At 36.0% G+C, this 14,084-nt stretch overlaps 1 protein-coding gene across 6 annotated transcripts in view; it reads left to right on the top strand.

Annotated features, from left to right (window-relative positions):
• The window catches only part of LOC139967695 (prominin-1-A-like), a 57,204-nt gene that overhangs the window by 5,501 nt on the left and 37,619 nt on the right, over positions 1-14,084 (top strand). For all 6 annotated transcript variants that reach the window (XR_011793081.1, XM_071971707.1, XM_071971708.1 and 3 more), the window contains exons 3-5: positions 6,239-6,300; positions 7,139-7,347; positions 12,543-12,663. Coding sequence is in view for 5 of the 6 variants with exons in the window: in XM_071971707.1 (XP_071827808.1) it covers positions 6,239-6,300; positions 7,139-7,347; positions 12,543-12,663 (392 nt within the window). In the remaining variant the exon portion in view is untranslated. The remainder of the gene's footprint in view (positions 1-6,238; positions 6,301-7,138; positions 7,348-12,542; positions 12,664-14,084) is intronic.

Genomic DNA, 14,084 nt, shown 5'->3' with positions numbered 1-14,084 from the left:
GAGAGTTGTGGTTCTCTACCGTCCACCTCCTTCTTCTACCAATAAATTCACAGTCAATTTCTTTCTGGAAGAGTTTACTGATTATGTACAGTTTCTTAACACTACTCCTGGAAAATTACTCATAGTTGGTGACTTCAATTTTCATATGGATAATTCTGAATCTCTTGACGTTAAAAAGTTTACATCCCTTCTTTACTCTGGAAACTTGTGCCAACATGTTACTACACCAACACACAAACATGGTCACATTCTTGACTTAGTTATTTCTCGTGTCACAGAGCAAGTTATTAATGACATTTCTGTATTGGATCCACATGTATCTGATCATATGATTATTACCGGTAGCATTAACTGTGCAAAGACCACTGTTGTGAATAAACCAGTCATATGTTATTGTAGGACACAAGATATTGACTTGGTTCAGTTTAGATCTGATATCAACGATAGCCCAATTTGCAGGGTTGATCAAAAGGGTTCACTCCCTGAACTTGTTTCTACTTATGATTCATTGAGTTTTATTTTTGATAAACATGCCCCTGTTATTAGGAAGGTCGTCAAACCTGACAAGAAAATTGAACCTTGGTTTAGTCATGATATTGTCCAAGCTAAGAAAGTTAGGAGACAGCACGAGCGTCAGTGGCGCAAAACAGGTTTATCTGTTCATAGAGAACTTTTTAAGGAACATTGTAAAGTTGTGCGGAACAAAATTTGTATTGCAAGGAGAAATTATTACGCCACTATTATTGCGGATACATCATCTCCTAAAGATCTTTTCAAGACTGTTGATTTTCTTTCAAATAAACAGAAGTGTGCCATCCTGCCGAACTATTCCTGCCATACAGAGTTATCTGAGAGATTCTCCCTTTATTTTTCCAAGAAGATCTTGGAACTTTGTACTATGTTAAATCGTCAAGGCCTTCATCTTTCTGCAAATTGTTTGACTGAGCCATCGCCTGCATCTTCGTTCGACAGTTTCTCTGAAGCTACTGAAGATGAAATACTTAAAATTATCAAAAACTCTCCATCAAAATCGTGTATGCTTGATCCGCTGCCAACATGGTTAGCTAAAGGTTGTTCAGCAGAACTCATTCTTCTCATCACGAATATTGTCAATACTTCTATGTCAACAGGAACCGTACCTGATTCCTTTAAGGTTGCTCATGTGACTCCTGTACTTAAAAAGACCAGCTTAGATAGAAACTGTTTAAAAAATTATCGCCCTATTTCGAACTTGAGTTTCGTTTCAAAGGTTTTGGAAAAGACAGTTTTATCTCGCTTAATGGATTATCTTACACAGGAGAATCTTCTCGAACCATACCAGTCAGCTTATAAGTCTGGTCACAGTACGAAAACTGCCCTCAATGCAGTTCATAATTTTACTACATCCAAGCTTGATGAAGACTGCTTTGTCCTTTTAGTTCTTTTAGACTTATCATCAGCTTTTGATACAGTTAATCATTCCATTTTGTTAGAAAGACTGCAGTCAAAGTATCGATTAGGTGGTACTGTTCTATCCTGGTTCAATTATTATATTACTGAGCGTTATCAACAGGTGAAAATTGAAGATGTTCTCTCGTCTCCTCGTCCATTAGTTACTGGTGTTCCACAGGGCTCTGTACTTGGACCTGTTCTTTTTTCTTTATATCTTGCGGAGTTGAGTGATATTATTCGGCACCATGGTGTTCATTTCCATCATTATGCGGATGATACTCAATTACTTCTTGCTTTCGATAAGGATGATGTGCCAAATGCTTTTCATAAAATGGAAACCTGTATAAGTGCTGTAAACACTTGGCTTACAACTAATCAGTTGAAACTAAACTGTGATAAAACAGAGTTTATTGTTTTTCGATCACGTTTCTCTGAAGTTACACCTAATTTTCCACCACTTACTGTTGGTAAAGACTCTATTAATATCTCCTCAACTGTTAGAAACCTTGGTGCATATTTTGACCAGACCATGTCACTTGAAAATCACGTTACTAATCTCTGTCGTTCTGCAAATTGGCAACTTAGGAAAATCAGTTTGATGAGGAATTACCTCGATAATAAGACTTGCGAGATACTGGTCCATGCGTTTGTGACATCACAGCTTGATTTTCTTAATTCACTTTTATTTGGCCTTCCTGATTCGACCATCAAGAAACTCCAAAAGATCCAAAACACCGCTGCCCGTATTGTGAAAAGGAAAGGAAGAAAGTGCCGCACCACCCCACTTCTGAAGGAACTTCATTGGCTACCTATCAGCTACAGAATCCAGTATAAAATACTTCTTCTCACCTTCTGTGCTCATCATCTTGAACGGCCTGTGTACCTGTCACAACTTCTCTTGCCATATACTCCAACTCGCACACTTCGTTCCTCCAACAAACTGTTTTAACTGTTCCAAAACCACGATTGAAGAACTATAGTTACAGAAGCTTCCAATACTCTGGGTCTTATCTCTGGAACAAGTTACCAGATCACATTTGAACATGCTATAAACTTTCTACTTTCAAAAGTCTACTTAAGACCCATTTTTTCACTTGTTCTTTTGTAAATTAATTTACTTTCTTTGTGAAGCGCTTTGAGCAGTAACTTTTGTTTACTGATTTGGCGCTATATAAGTCTCATTTATTATTATTATTATATTAAGACATATTTTCCTCAGCTGCTCTATCAATCAGGTGATTCCATGCATGGAGCTATAATCTGTTTATAGCTCCATGTTCCATCAAAGAGTCTAAATTTATAAGGCTAGGAATCACTAAGCCTGCTGGCTTTCTGATTAGTAAGACTTCATTGATGATGACATTGTTGGCTTCTTAGTGCATAGTCCAAGGATATTTTGTAACAAGTCAATCAAAGTATTTCTTCTAACTTCTAACTTGAATGACATTCAACACCATTTGTCCTTAACAATCAATACTGTACCTGTTGAAAACATGTCATTTGAAGCATTCAAAGTGTAATGCTCCTTCCTCCCCCCCCATGGGGTTTTGTGTTGCATCTGGTGAACTGACCTAACAGGCTGTCTATAAAAAGAAATAGTCCTGTCCCTTTGATTGATGGAGCCTCACTTGTTTATTAGGGTCATTTCTCAAAAGTTTAAAAGTGTTACCTACAGAAATTAGACTTATACTGAACATCATTGACCAGTGCTTTCTAGCAGTCTGCAAACGTATCAAAGCTAACTTTGTTCATACGATCATCCTCAAAGTTCTAATTTGCTGTTTGTACAGATGTTTGATGTTTGCTTCCATGAATGTGTGCCAATAACAAATACTTTCAAGATCAAGATCACTTCATCTTGAAATAACCAATTCTCTAATTATCTGTTCCCTGTGAGTTCAGCTGCCAGTATGTTACAGTAGTACTGTTTACCTAATGACTGCCATGCTACAGTAGTACTAACAGACTGAATCAGAAACCAATGTGGAAGAAATGTCAAAGGATAAATTTGTCTCTATCAATTTGCCATGCTGTTAATTGCTGTATGGGTCTATGTATTTGTGTCTCTCCTCTGTTTGGGGAGGTTGACAAATTCACAATGTATGATAATTCTCAAAGGAATTAAAACTGTTGTTTGAACAGACAGCTGTGTCATTGGCCGAGGACTACTGTACTGTATGGAGAGGCTCAGCATACTGTATGGTCTAGATATATGAGTACTATTGTCTGTATTTCTGGAATATCAATCTTGTCAAATTCCAAATTTCCACTTGTTCTATTGTGTACATTACAGTTAAACAACTGAAGCTAAAAGGCAAATTCCACTGGCTGAAATTAATTGCTTAATTGTTTGAAACATTTTTGTACCTTTTTTTTCTTGAACTGATTGAAACAAATCGAAAATATTGAGTATTAATGATATACAGGGTTATAGCCACGCCGGCCGGCGGCGGCCGGTGGTAACTGCCACTCACGCCTACCGGCCGGCATTGGAAGTGAATAAACAGTCCACTGGCTGGCACAAAAAAAAAATTAAATGCTTGTGAAATACAAAAGTAACAAATTTATCTTTCCCTTGCTGTAAAACATGATAATAACGTCACCTTTATCTGTTATTTACCAATTGCAAATCTGAAAAGTAGCAAAAATCATCATGAAAAGTACTAGCTAAAATCAGTGTAAAACGAAGTCTAGCTGTACTTCGTACTTCAAATGTATAAAACTTTGAATGATAAAATTAGAAGAAAATGGTATAAAAATTAGCCCTCCAAACCCTTACAAAAAGGGGAAAACCCTCTGGCTTCGGGGGCTTCGCCCCCTCGACCCCCACCGGGGCGTTGCCCCTGGACCCCAGCTTCGCTCGTACGCTTCGCAAATTTATTTAACCAGCACTCACAATCTCCTAGCTATAACCCTGATGATATATCATCACTGCTATTCAGATGAAAAGGTTTATTTTTAACTTTTTATGTTAACTAACTGACCTGTTCACAGAGGAAAATAACATTTTTAAATGAAAGTTGCATGTTGATGGAATTCCAAATACAGAGAACCTTCTGTAGATACTGTAAGCTAAGCAAACATTCTAAATGTATCTTGTTGCAATCTGAATACTTGAAATCAACTGTTAAAGGGTGTGAAGACTCTCGCAAAAGAAACGTCTAATGCCGGTAATTTGACCTAGTTTCGAATGAGGTGTAACAGAAGTGTTAAACACCACCATCGATCCCAGAAACTACACTCACAGCTTGCTACCGTCGGTAATTAGACACTAGTGTACAGTCAGTACATACATATAGCTGCGGTCATTACCCACAGCACAGTATACAAACGATACAGCGATGGACATCTCAGGTCCAGCTAAAGATAACAAGGTATCAGGTTTCATTATTGTCTGCATTTTGTAGAGACACGAACATAACGTCACTTGCAAGCAACAGAAAGTTAACTTTTTCAGATGGCCGCACACGGTTTGGGGCGAGTCCTCAATGCCTTTAAGAAGATTATAATGTTAGGAAACCTTTTTGAAGAGTAATTGCCATGATGACATCCCAGGCTAAACCTAAAACTACTGTGGTCCACTCTTTGAATATAATCAAGGGTTTTATCCCTACTTAAAAAATAATCCCATTCAATCAACCAAAACTGGAGTTTTACGGGACGTAAAACAGGGTTTTACGTCACAGTGTGGAATATATTTCTTTTCCCATATACAGTAGATGTCACACTGTCTTCCAAACCGAATATCCCTTTCATTTGTATTTTTTTAATACATGTTGGCAGATTAGACATTTTGCAGGCTGCTGAAGTAATGACTTTAAATACCTTGTGATGTACTGACTGCAATAGTAAATTTAGCAACATTTGTTTGGTAATTTTTTTTTGGTTTATTCCTCTATGTGACACCTGAATATGTTACAGTACTGTACATACTTTCAGGTTGAAAATTTGTCCTGATCTGTATTCATTGTATTATGATCATTGTAACTGAGGATACTTTAATGTACAGTACTTTACACTGTACATTCTGTGTGGGTGCTGTGCCTCAATTCACTGCTAGTATGGATCGCAATTTGTGATGTAAGAGAGTTTTGTCGTTATTAAACAAGCTGCTGTATGTATACATATTATTATTACTACATGTAGCCAATTATAGAGATAGAAATGTCTGAGATACAGTTGGCTTAGTGATACATTGAAGGTCATTTGATCCATCTCCCACCGCTTAGTGGAGGAGATGTTAATATATTAAAAATTGTTGTCATGTTAAGAATGAGGAGTATCTAGGCAATATTTCAAACCATCTGTATGGATAAAACTATGTCGAAAACTTGTGGCAGTTGAAAAACAGGTCAGTGGGTTGCTATTAGTGATCGCTTTCTGGGTTGAGGTGCCTGCGAGCATCAAATTTCACAATTGTTTTTACACAAGTTTGCTAAAAAAGTGCTTAAAACAAAAATCTACTTAATTGCTAAGATCAAGCTCTCCACTTTATGACACAAGGGCTTACGATTTACAACTTTTGTTTGGAATGTTTTCAAAGAAAGTCATTTCAGATGGGGAAACCGTAGACTGCTCTGGTACGAAAAAACACACTTTACTATGACCCGGCCGGGGATCGAACCACAAACCTCGCGATTGCTAAGCCTCATTGCTTCAAGTGCCACTGCCTTTTATCCACTCGGCCACACAGCACTGGTCAATAACCTGTATAGGGACAATAAATACGCCACACAAATTGATAGTTCTGGTTGTATCAAAACACATTGCATATTTTCATCTATATGTCTAATCTTTTTCTCTGCAGATGTGATAATAGATGTTATCAGTGGAACCATAGACATTGACATTCAGTCTTTATTTTCAAAGGTAAGTGTTATACCATTTTGACTGCTTAAATCAATATTTTTAACCTTTCCAAGAACACTCAATTTTCAAGTAGTAACCTATTTCCAACCTACATTTAACATTGATCTAGTCACTGAATATGAGCCTTACCAAATGGGCTGATACAGACCTGATTTGGTCAGGAGGGCTGCAGCCCAGAGGCTAAGGATCTGCACATGTTTATATCAGCTCACAGCAACATTCAGCTGTACATAGCAGCTCTTGAGAGAGTCTCGAATAACTTATCCAATTATATTGCTATCGTACCAATGGGCATACATTACCTAGATCATGGGTGGTAATGAACATACTGTATTTATATTTTCAAAGACTCAATATGTACAGTCGAAATAACAAGATTGCGTTCGCAAATTCATCACTGCACAACTCTTACAAAAATAGATAGAGCTCATATACTTTGCAGCGAAGGAAGGACTGGTAAGAACTTTGTTGGTAAACCTAAATATCATTTGCCCTGCTACGGGCACATACAGTACAACATTCTTGAGCTGATAGCTAGCCTCTTTGGAATAAACTTTCAACACACACTGGTGTTAGCTGTACTGTATGAGCAGACACAATTTGTAAACCTCTAGTATGGCTCTCAAATGCAAAACACATAATTAATCTCCAATTAATGTTCCATATATTCCTCATTTATACCGTACCTGTCTCCTCAGACAGTTAGCACTATCCCCAATACCATGTCAGTGAACAGGTAACAATTTTTAACACTGTCCAACCTTTGCGATGGGTCTATCTGTAAACTGTAAATCCCGTGAATGTTTCATTCCATGATCTATCTTTATTTCTATTTCAGGTGCAGGGCAACATAACCGGTTTCGTCGTTCTGTTTTTTCTCGGTCTGTTGTTCGCCATCATCTTCTTCCTCTTCCTTATCTTCTTCTGCTGTTGTCGTCTGTTGTGCGATAACTGTGGAGGAAAGATGGAGCAGACGAATTCCTCAAATTTTGAAAAGTTGCGCTGCGTCTACACAGGCATATTACTACTGATGTTGTTCTGCCTTATGTGAGTGTAGCATTTCCTACATATTTACCTCATTCCTTACTTATGCATGTACCCACTAGACACATACCCATTCTGAACTAGCTCAGTAGCTCGTAATAATTGGCAACATTTACGCAATGCACCCATGCTGACCCCCCTCTGGTCACTAAAACCTCTTCCTTCAGAAATCTACCAATTAAGTCCTCTCTTACCTGTCTCCAAACAAATGTGCCATTTTCCCAGTTGCCTGGACTACTGAATTGGTAACATTTTAACACTTGAGCCCTCCACCCAAAAAGTTTCATAAATTGGTGTTCAAATGTACGCAATATTTTACTCTCAACCTCAAAGTATTTTTCTTTGTTTAACTTCACTCTCCACTAAAATCATGAGCATTCACTCTAGGTAACCTGACATACATATTATAAGGGTTTAGCACTTCAGGAGTATATAATCTGGAGGGTGAGAACCTTGTTGAAAGCACCTTGACGAAATTCTTATCAATTAATATTTAATACAGTTAGGTACTCTTGACCTATAAAATTGTGAAAAAAATGATTCTGTTAGTAGTTAGATCAGCACCATCAGTGAGTACTCTCTTCATTGGCAGTTACCCATGCATATTGCCCAGCGAACAGTGGTTTTTCGATATAATGTTACATTGAACGTGAATATAAGCTTTTCCTGTTTACCAGATAGAGGTAACCTAGGATGCTGGAGGGTGTGTCTACTAAAGTAGGCCACTAGTGTGTTTGTTTACCAAGTAATTTTAAGCAGTTCCTTACAAGTGAAACTCACTGTGGTATGATTCTTGGGGTTTCCGACTGGTCATTTAATAGATTATTGGTGTACATGCGTAGTGTTTGTCAGGAAGTGACCAAGTCATACTGACTGTGTGGATGAGGTCATCAATATTTACTCCAGAAAGTCCAGATAAATATGGTCACTTTTAAGCATTTTACCATCCACCACAAAGCATGTTAATCAAAGAAAAATGTCATTTGGTTTTCAAAGTTAAAAAGACAGTTTCTGGAGGATTGTGGTAGCTTAGAACCTTTTGAAAGCATTTTGCAATCTTTCTTCACATGAAGGTAATTTATAGAGATGATCTCTTATGTGTTCACTGCTTGAATTACAAACTTAATCTCTGTTACTTTTTTGTAATAAAGTTTGCATGCACTAGGGAAGTGTGCTTTCTATCAGAGAAAACCTCTTAGAAATCTTGGGAATGAAGTGCTGTGCTCACTTTGTATTTAAGGCATCTAAAAAGTTTGATGGTACTAGTGAGTGGCCATTGTGTAAACACCAAGGAATAATTGCACCTAGTCTGAAGATATTTAATCCTTCCACTAACCTTGCTTGATTATTTCATCAGCTCATGGAAAGTAGGATCTTAATAAAAGCAGAGATCTTGGTGGTTAAAGAGCCATCACTATAAATGCTGAAATTGTTTTTTCAGAAAATGTATAAATGTTGCTTTTAAAATAGATATGGCCAGTTTCAGTTTCAGTTGATGTGATCTTGTTGTTGTTATTCTTGGCAAGAAGAGTTGATTTCAAAGCAAGACAAAGAAAGAAAGAAAAGAACAGGGATCTTTGAGATTGTTTTAAGCATAATGAGTTTTAAAGATTGTTTTTTAGAGAACCGTTGGAAAGGATTTAGATCTAATTTTTAAGGTCATTCTGCCTGTTTATGGATACTAGTCAGTGCCATCTCGGGAACACAAGGGAATTCCCCCTGTGAAGACATTTTATCCCAGCTGTGGCTAGTTGTAATTTTCAACATAGATTTTCCATCCAGTGAATTTTGTTTTTCTTTCATTTTGGATTGAAAGATATTTTATCACATAGACTTATGGTAACTATACAGAAAGAAGCTTAGTAAAACCAGATTTCTCGAATATAACTGCCTTAAAATGGTGTTGATTGTTTCCCATCTTTGTAAAATTAAGTGTTCTCTTTCTAGTACTTTTCTGTAATAGAAGAACAGATCTTTGTGGCAAGTAAAGTGACTTTTTTCCCAGACTTTTTACAAATTTAGAAACTGTGAAGTGATGAAGAGATCTCAACGTGTTAAGTAAAGATTTGAAGACCTTTCTCTGTAATTTTGCTGAATTTCATTTTATCTCTTGTTGCAAAATGTTGAAAAAATTTCAAATACTCTCATGAGATTAATTTTTCATTTTGCTACAAATTGTTTAAAATGATAATACATAAATTTCTGGTGTGAGCATCTAGTGAGGATAATTCATCTCTTTTTTTTGCAAAATGTTGAACTGATGAGATTTATTATTTAGTAATCCAATGTGTTGTAAATTGTGAAAATAGATGCTATTTCCTAAATAATCATTTTGTCGCACAATAGTTTAGTGGCTGGCTTTACATTCTATTTAGGAATTTCACATTTGGCGCAAATTGTTAATATATATTAATTGAACAATTGATCATTGTATTTGAAAATTGCTACTCTATTTACGATTCAAATATTGTAACATTTTGACCGCACCTTAATGTTTCAATTTCCTTAGAGAAGACATGACATCCTATCATTATACTGTACCTTACTAGACTTATGTATTGAAACTATGACCTTAAAACTTGAAAGCAACTGGTGAGAATAAGATTCCTAAATGCACCCCTATCCAGTAACCACTGAAAATGCTACAAACATTAAGTATATTAATGTCATATGCAAATTACATTAATCTTTTCTTTCCCCCAACCCCCAGCAATATGAGTAAATGTCGTTGTTGTGATTGTGGCTAAGTTACTTGCACCATACTGGGTGAGGAATATTTCACCAAAACCAAATTTCTTAGGGTACATTGTGAATAATTGAGTAGAAATAAAATACCTGTAGTTGTCAAGTCTGATCAAAATCTTGTTTTAGCAAATAAACACAGTAAACGTTTGCATTAAGAGCACTGCCATTTTTTTTTTTTTTTTTGGGCGGGGGGCAATCTTTTAATAATCCCTTGCAGGGTTGTTGATTTTTTTGATTTTTTTAAAAAAATCAAAAAAATCGGATTTTTTTGATTTAAATCAGATTTTTTTGATTTAAATCGGATTTTTTTGATTTTTTTAAAACCACATTTCAGTTGGACCCCATTGTTGCCTACATTATCACATATATGCACCCATATCCACCCAGATCATTATATCCCCACATTGGGGATATTATGGTGTTGATCACTTTCAATTTGACCACATGTGACCCACTGCAGTGGCCATTTAATTCATCCAATTTGAACAAAACAAATGAGAGCAACGTATGGTGGTACCAAAAGTTGGTGGTGATCTCATATAGTTCCTGATATTCTCCCATTTGGCTTTTAAACACACTGTGATTGCTATGATGTGGGGATATACGTTGGCGGTTTAACGCCAGCTGATGTCTAGTTTTAATATATAAGCCTTATAGGCCTATAATATATTCAGAATATTTTGCAGGCTAATTAAACCTGGGCCCTGGGCCTCAATCAATTTCCCATTGAACACACATGACCTAAGGCTACTGCAAGTCTAAGAATACCAATTCCAGTCATTCACTTGGGGAGCTTGTTTGTGCAAGCACTGTGGGCCTAACACTTCATAGTTTATCCATCAATATACACAGGAAATACATTCTGGTCCACTCTACTAGTGATAATTGGAGATTACACTAACACCTATTGTATTCTGGGGTGTTGTTTGAGCACTTGACTTATGAATTGAAGTGTCATGACTCATGCCTAAGACACCTTGTCCACTGGGCCTATTGATTGTGCCATGGATGGAGGTACCTCCATAATTGTACACAGATCACATAGTGACCACTAGTCATCCAGTGAGCTCATTGCACTATATCATAATCACATGGACATAGCAGAACATTGCCAAGCCTTAGTCTTAGCATATCTCAGCTAGAACACACCTAAATACAGTATGTCTGGTAGGAAACAGGATGCCATTTGGCATCATTTCAAGAAAATACCATCCAATACCATGACTGGGTGCCGTGCGAAGTGTAACAACTGTGGGCATGAATTGCAAGGTCTTGTGAAGAGGATGAAAATTCACTACAACAAGTGCTCAGGGAAGGAAGATGAAGGTGGTGCAAGTACTTCAACGCCTGCTCATGGGGATACAACTGGATACAATGAAAGGAATGGTCACCTCCTGTCTATCACCACTGAGTTGTGCCGCAACAAAACCAACCATGCAATACATCACTCAATATATCATATGCATGCATACAACTTTCATGGCATCAAAATATAGCAAACTACATTCCTGATTTTGTAGGGTTTAGCTACAAATTCCAGCGTAATGAGTATGGAAATTTAGTGTGTGAACGAACTACAGTGTACAGTATGTCTGGTTCAAGTAATCTAGGCCTAGTAATTCTGGTACCACAGAGACTGGAAATAATGAGGGGGGTAGCCTGAATGTCTTACAATAAATTATTGTGTGTACTCTAATATAGAATTGGTGATTTGCAATGATTTCAAGCAACTATTCACATAAAAAATGGAAAAGTAGTAAAAGTGATTTAAATCAGTGATTTTTTTGAAAAAAATCATCTGATTTAAATCGCGATTTAAATCAGTGATTTTAATCAAGGTGATTTAAATCAAACAACCCTGAATTCCCTTGTATTAAAAATTGTTTGCTTGGTGATCCCAATTTCCAGACTTATCTCTTGGCAACCCTCCAGCTGATGTTGGGCAGGGTCTACAGGGAGAAAAGATATTCCCCTCCCTATTGAGATTTTTTTTTTAAATGATTAAGGGTGCTTACTTACAAAATGCTGTTATATTTTGCAACTTTTGATGTCAGCTGTTCTCAACATCTTTCGCCTTGTTTTTATACAACATATCACAATTTTTGTTTTCTTCCTAACTTTTTGGGGACCCTCCAAAAAGTTTGGCCAGTCTCCAGTGGCAGATGCTTGGGATTAGGGAAGTGGTTTACCTCCCTAGTTTGAGAATTTTTTATTATAAGATTATGGATGCTTTAGTTGTAAACTGACGGTAAACTTTGCAACCTTTGAAGATATTAATGTTTTAGAAATTGTTCCCCTCTTCTACAAATGTAGAGGCAATTTCTTGTTTCTTTCAAAACTTTTTTAGTGGCCGAACAAAATTTGGTTCATGAATCGCTGCCGTCCGCACTTTGAACACTTGCATGGATTTTAAATTAAATTTTAAATTTAAATATATTTTTTTCATCTGCTAGTTTTGGTGCCGTCACTGCTCTGGCTGTGAGTGGCTATACTTCATCACAGGTGTCCGACCTACCAGATACTATCAACAATAACATAGATGATATGCTGACCTACGTTAATAACACAGTGGAGGTAGGTTTAATGCACTTTAACTATGGATATAAGAATCTTTACTTCATTTTTGTCTTCTTTCACTGTTTGACATGGCTCTATAATGTAAATACAAAATAGGTTAATGCAGAGCAAAATGTTTTGAAAGGTAATTCAAAATGAGTGATTTTTTTCAAGTACTGTAGCGTCTTGAAAAAAATTGTGTTTCGTCTAGACACCTTGGGATTGTTTCTTTAGGAAAGTTGGAACTAATTTGATATATAGTTGTCTGAAAAGGTTGCATTTTCAAAGAAAAAAAGGATTGGTCGATATCGTGGAAGAAATCAAACTGAGAAACAGTTTGGCACGTTGATCATTAATTGTTATTTTAATTCTTGAATTATTTCTGTGACCCCCCCACCAAAAGTAAAAAGAAAAATTGAAATGCATGTCACATGTATTAATCAAAATTTTTGAAATCTTAAGCTTTATTTTTGAATTTGGGCAGTGCTTTCACAAAACCCATCAATATTACTCAAAATAATTTTGCGATTGACAAAACTATTGACATTTTCCTAGAAATTTCCTACAAAAGAACCAAGTGAAGGAAGGCATAATAAAGTTGTAATTATTGAATAGGTTTGTTTTGGATATTTGAAAGATTCATCGCCACCCACGGTACTATAGTTTTCAAATTAAACACATAATTATAACAAATTAGATAATTTCAAGTTTGTTTTGAATCTTTAAGTACTTTATAATCTTAAACAATTTTTTATATTAAGACAATCTATTATGCTGTACCAATATGTTGTCCCTGGATTTTTCTAGTTATAGTAGTATCAAGTTTTATAAAAAAAATAAGATAAAATGTTCAAACTGAACTTTGATTAATAAAAGCTCATATACAGTAAAGCATTATGTGCTCTCTATCAGTTTTTGATTAGTGTTACTAATTTCTCAAACATTCTGAGGTGTATTTTTCAAAGTTATAAGTAGAATTGATTGATTAACCACTAACATATCCTCCTATTTCAGGCCAAGCTTTTCTCCACCAAATGATCACTATCTTGTGATTAATTGCTGATTCCATACTTTGTGTCAGCTTCTTGGTTAAGTTCAGAAACTTGCTTGGTTACGGTCCCATTGTTTCATTATGCGGTGTCCGTGCTATTTCGGTTTTTCCAAGCTCTATATTCAAAGATAAGATCATCAAAACTCCTTCATGAGAAATATTGATCTCCTTTTTAATACATATTCCTTAATGGTGTAGCAAGAATGAAGAATAATCGATATTAAAATTATCCATCAAACTGGGTTTCATGGTTAATTGTCAAGAATACACACTTAAGCCTATTGACCAGATCTAGATTATACTGTTGTGTGTGCGTGTGTGGGAGAGCACATGCATAAATTTAAATATATATATATATATATATATATATATATATATATATATAAAT

This window comes from Apostichopus japonicus, chromosome 5, assembly GCF_037975245.1.
Source record: "Apostichopus japonicus isolate 1M-3 chromosome 5, ASM3797524v1, whole genome shotgun sequence".
Lineage (NCBI taxonomy): Eukaryota > Metazoa > Echinodermata > Holothuroidea > Aspidochirotida > Stichopodidae > Apostichopus > Apostichopus japonicus.
The sequence above is the reverse complement of the archived record's forward strand: the minus strand, read 5'-3'. Positions and strand labels throughout refer to the sequence as shown.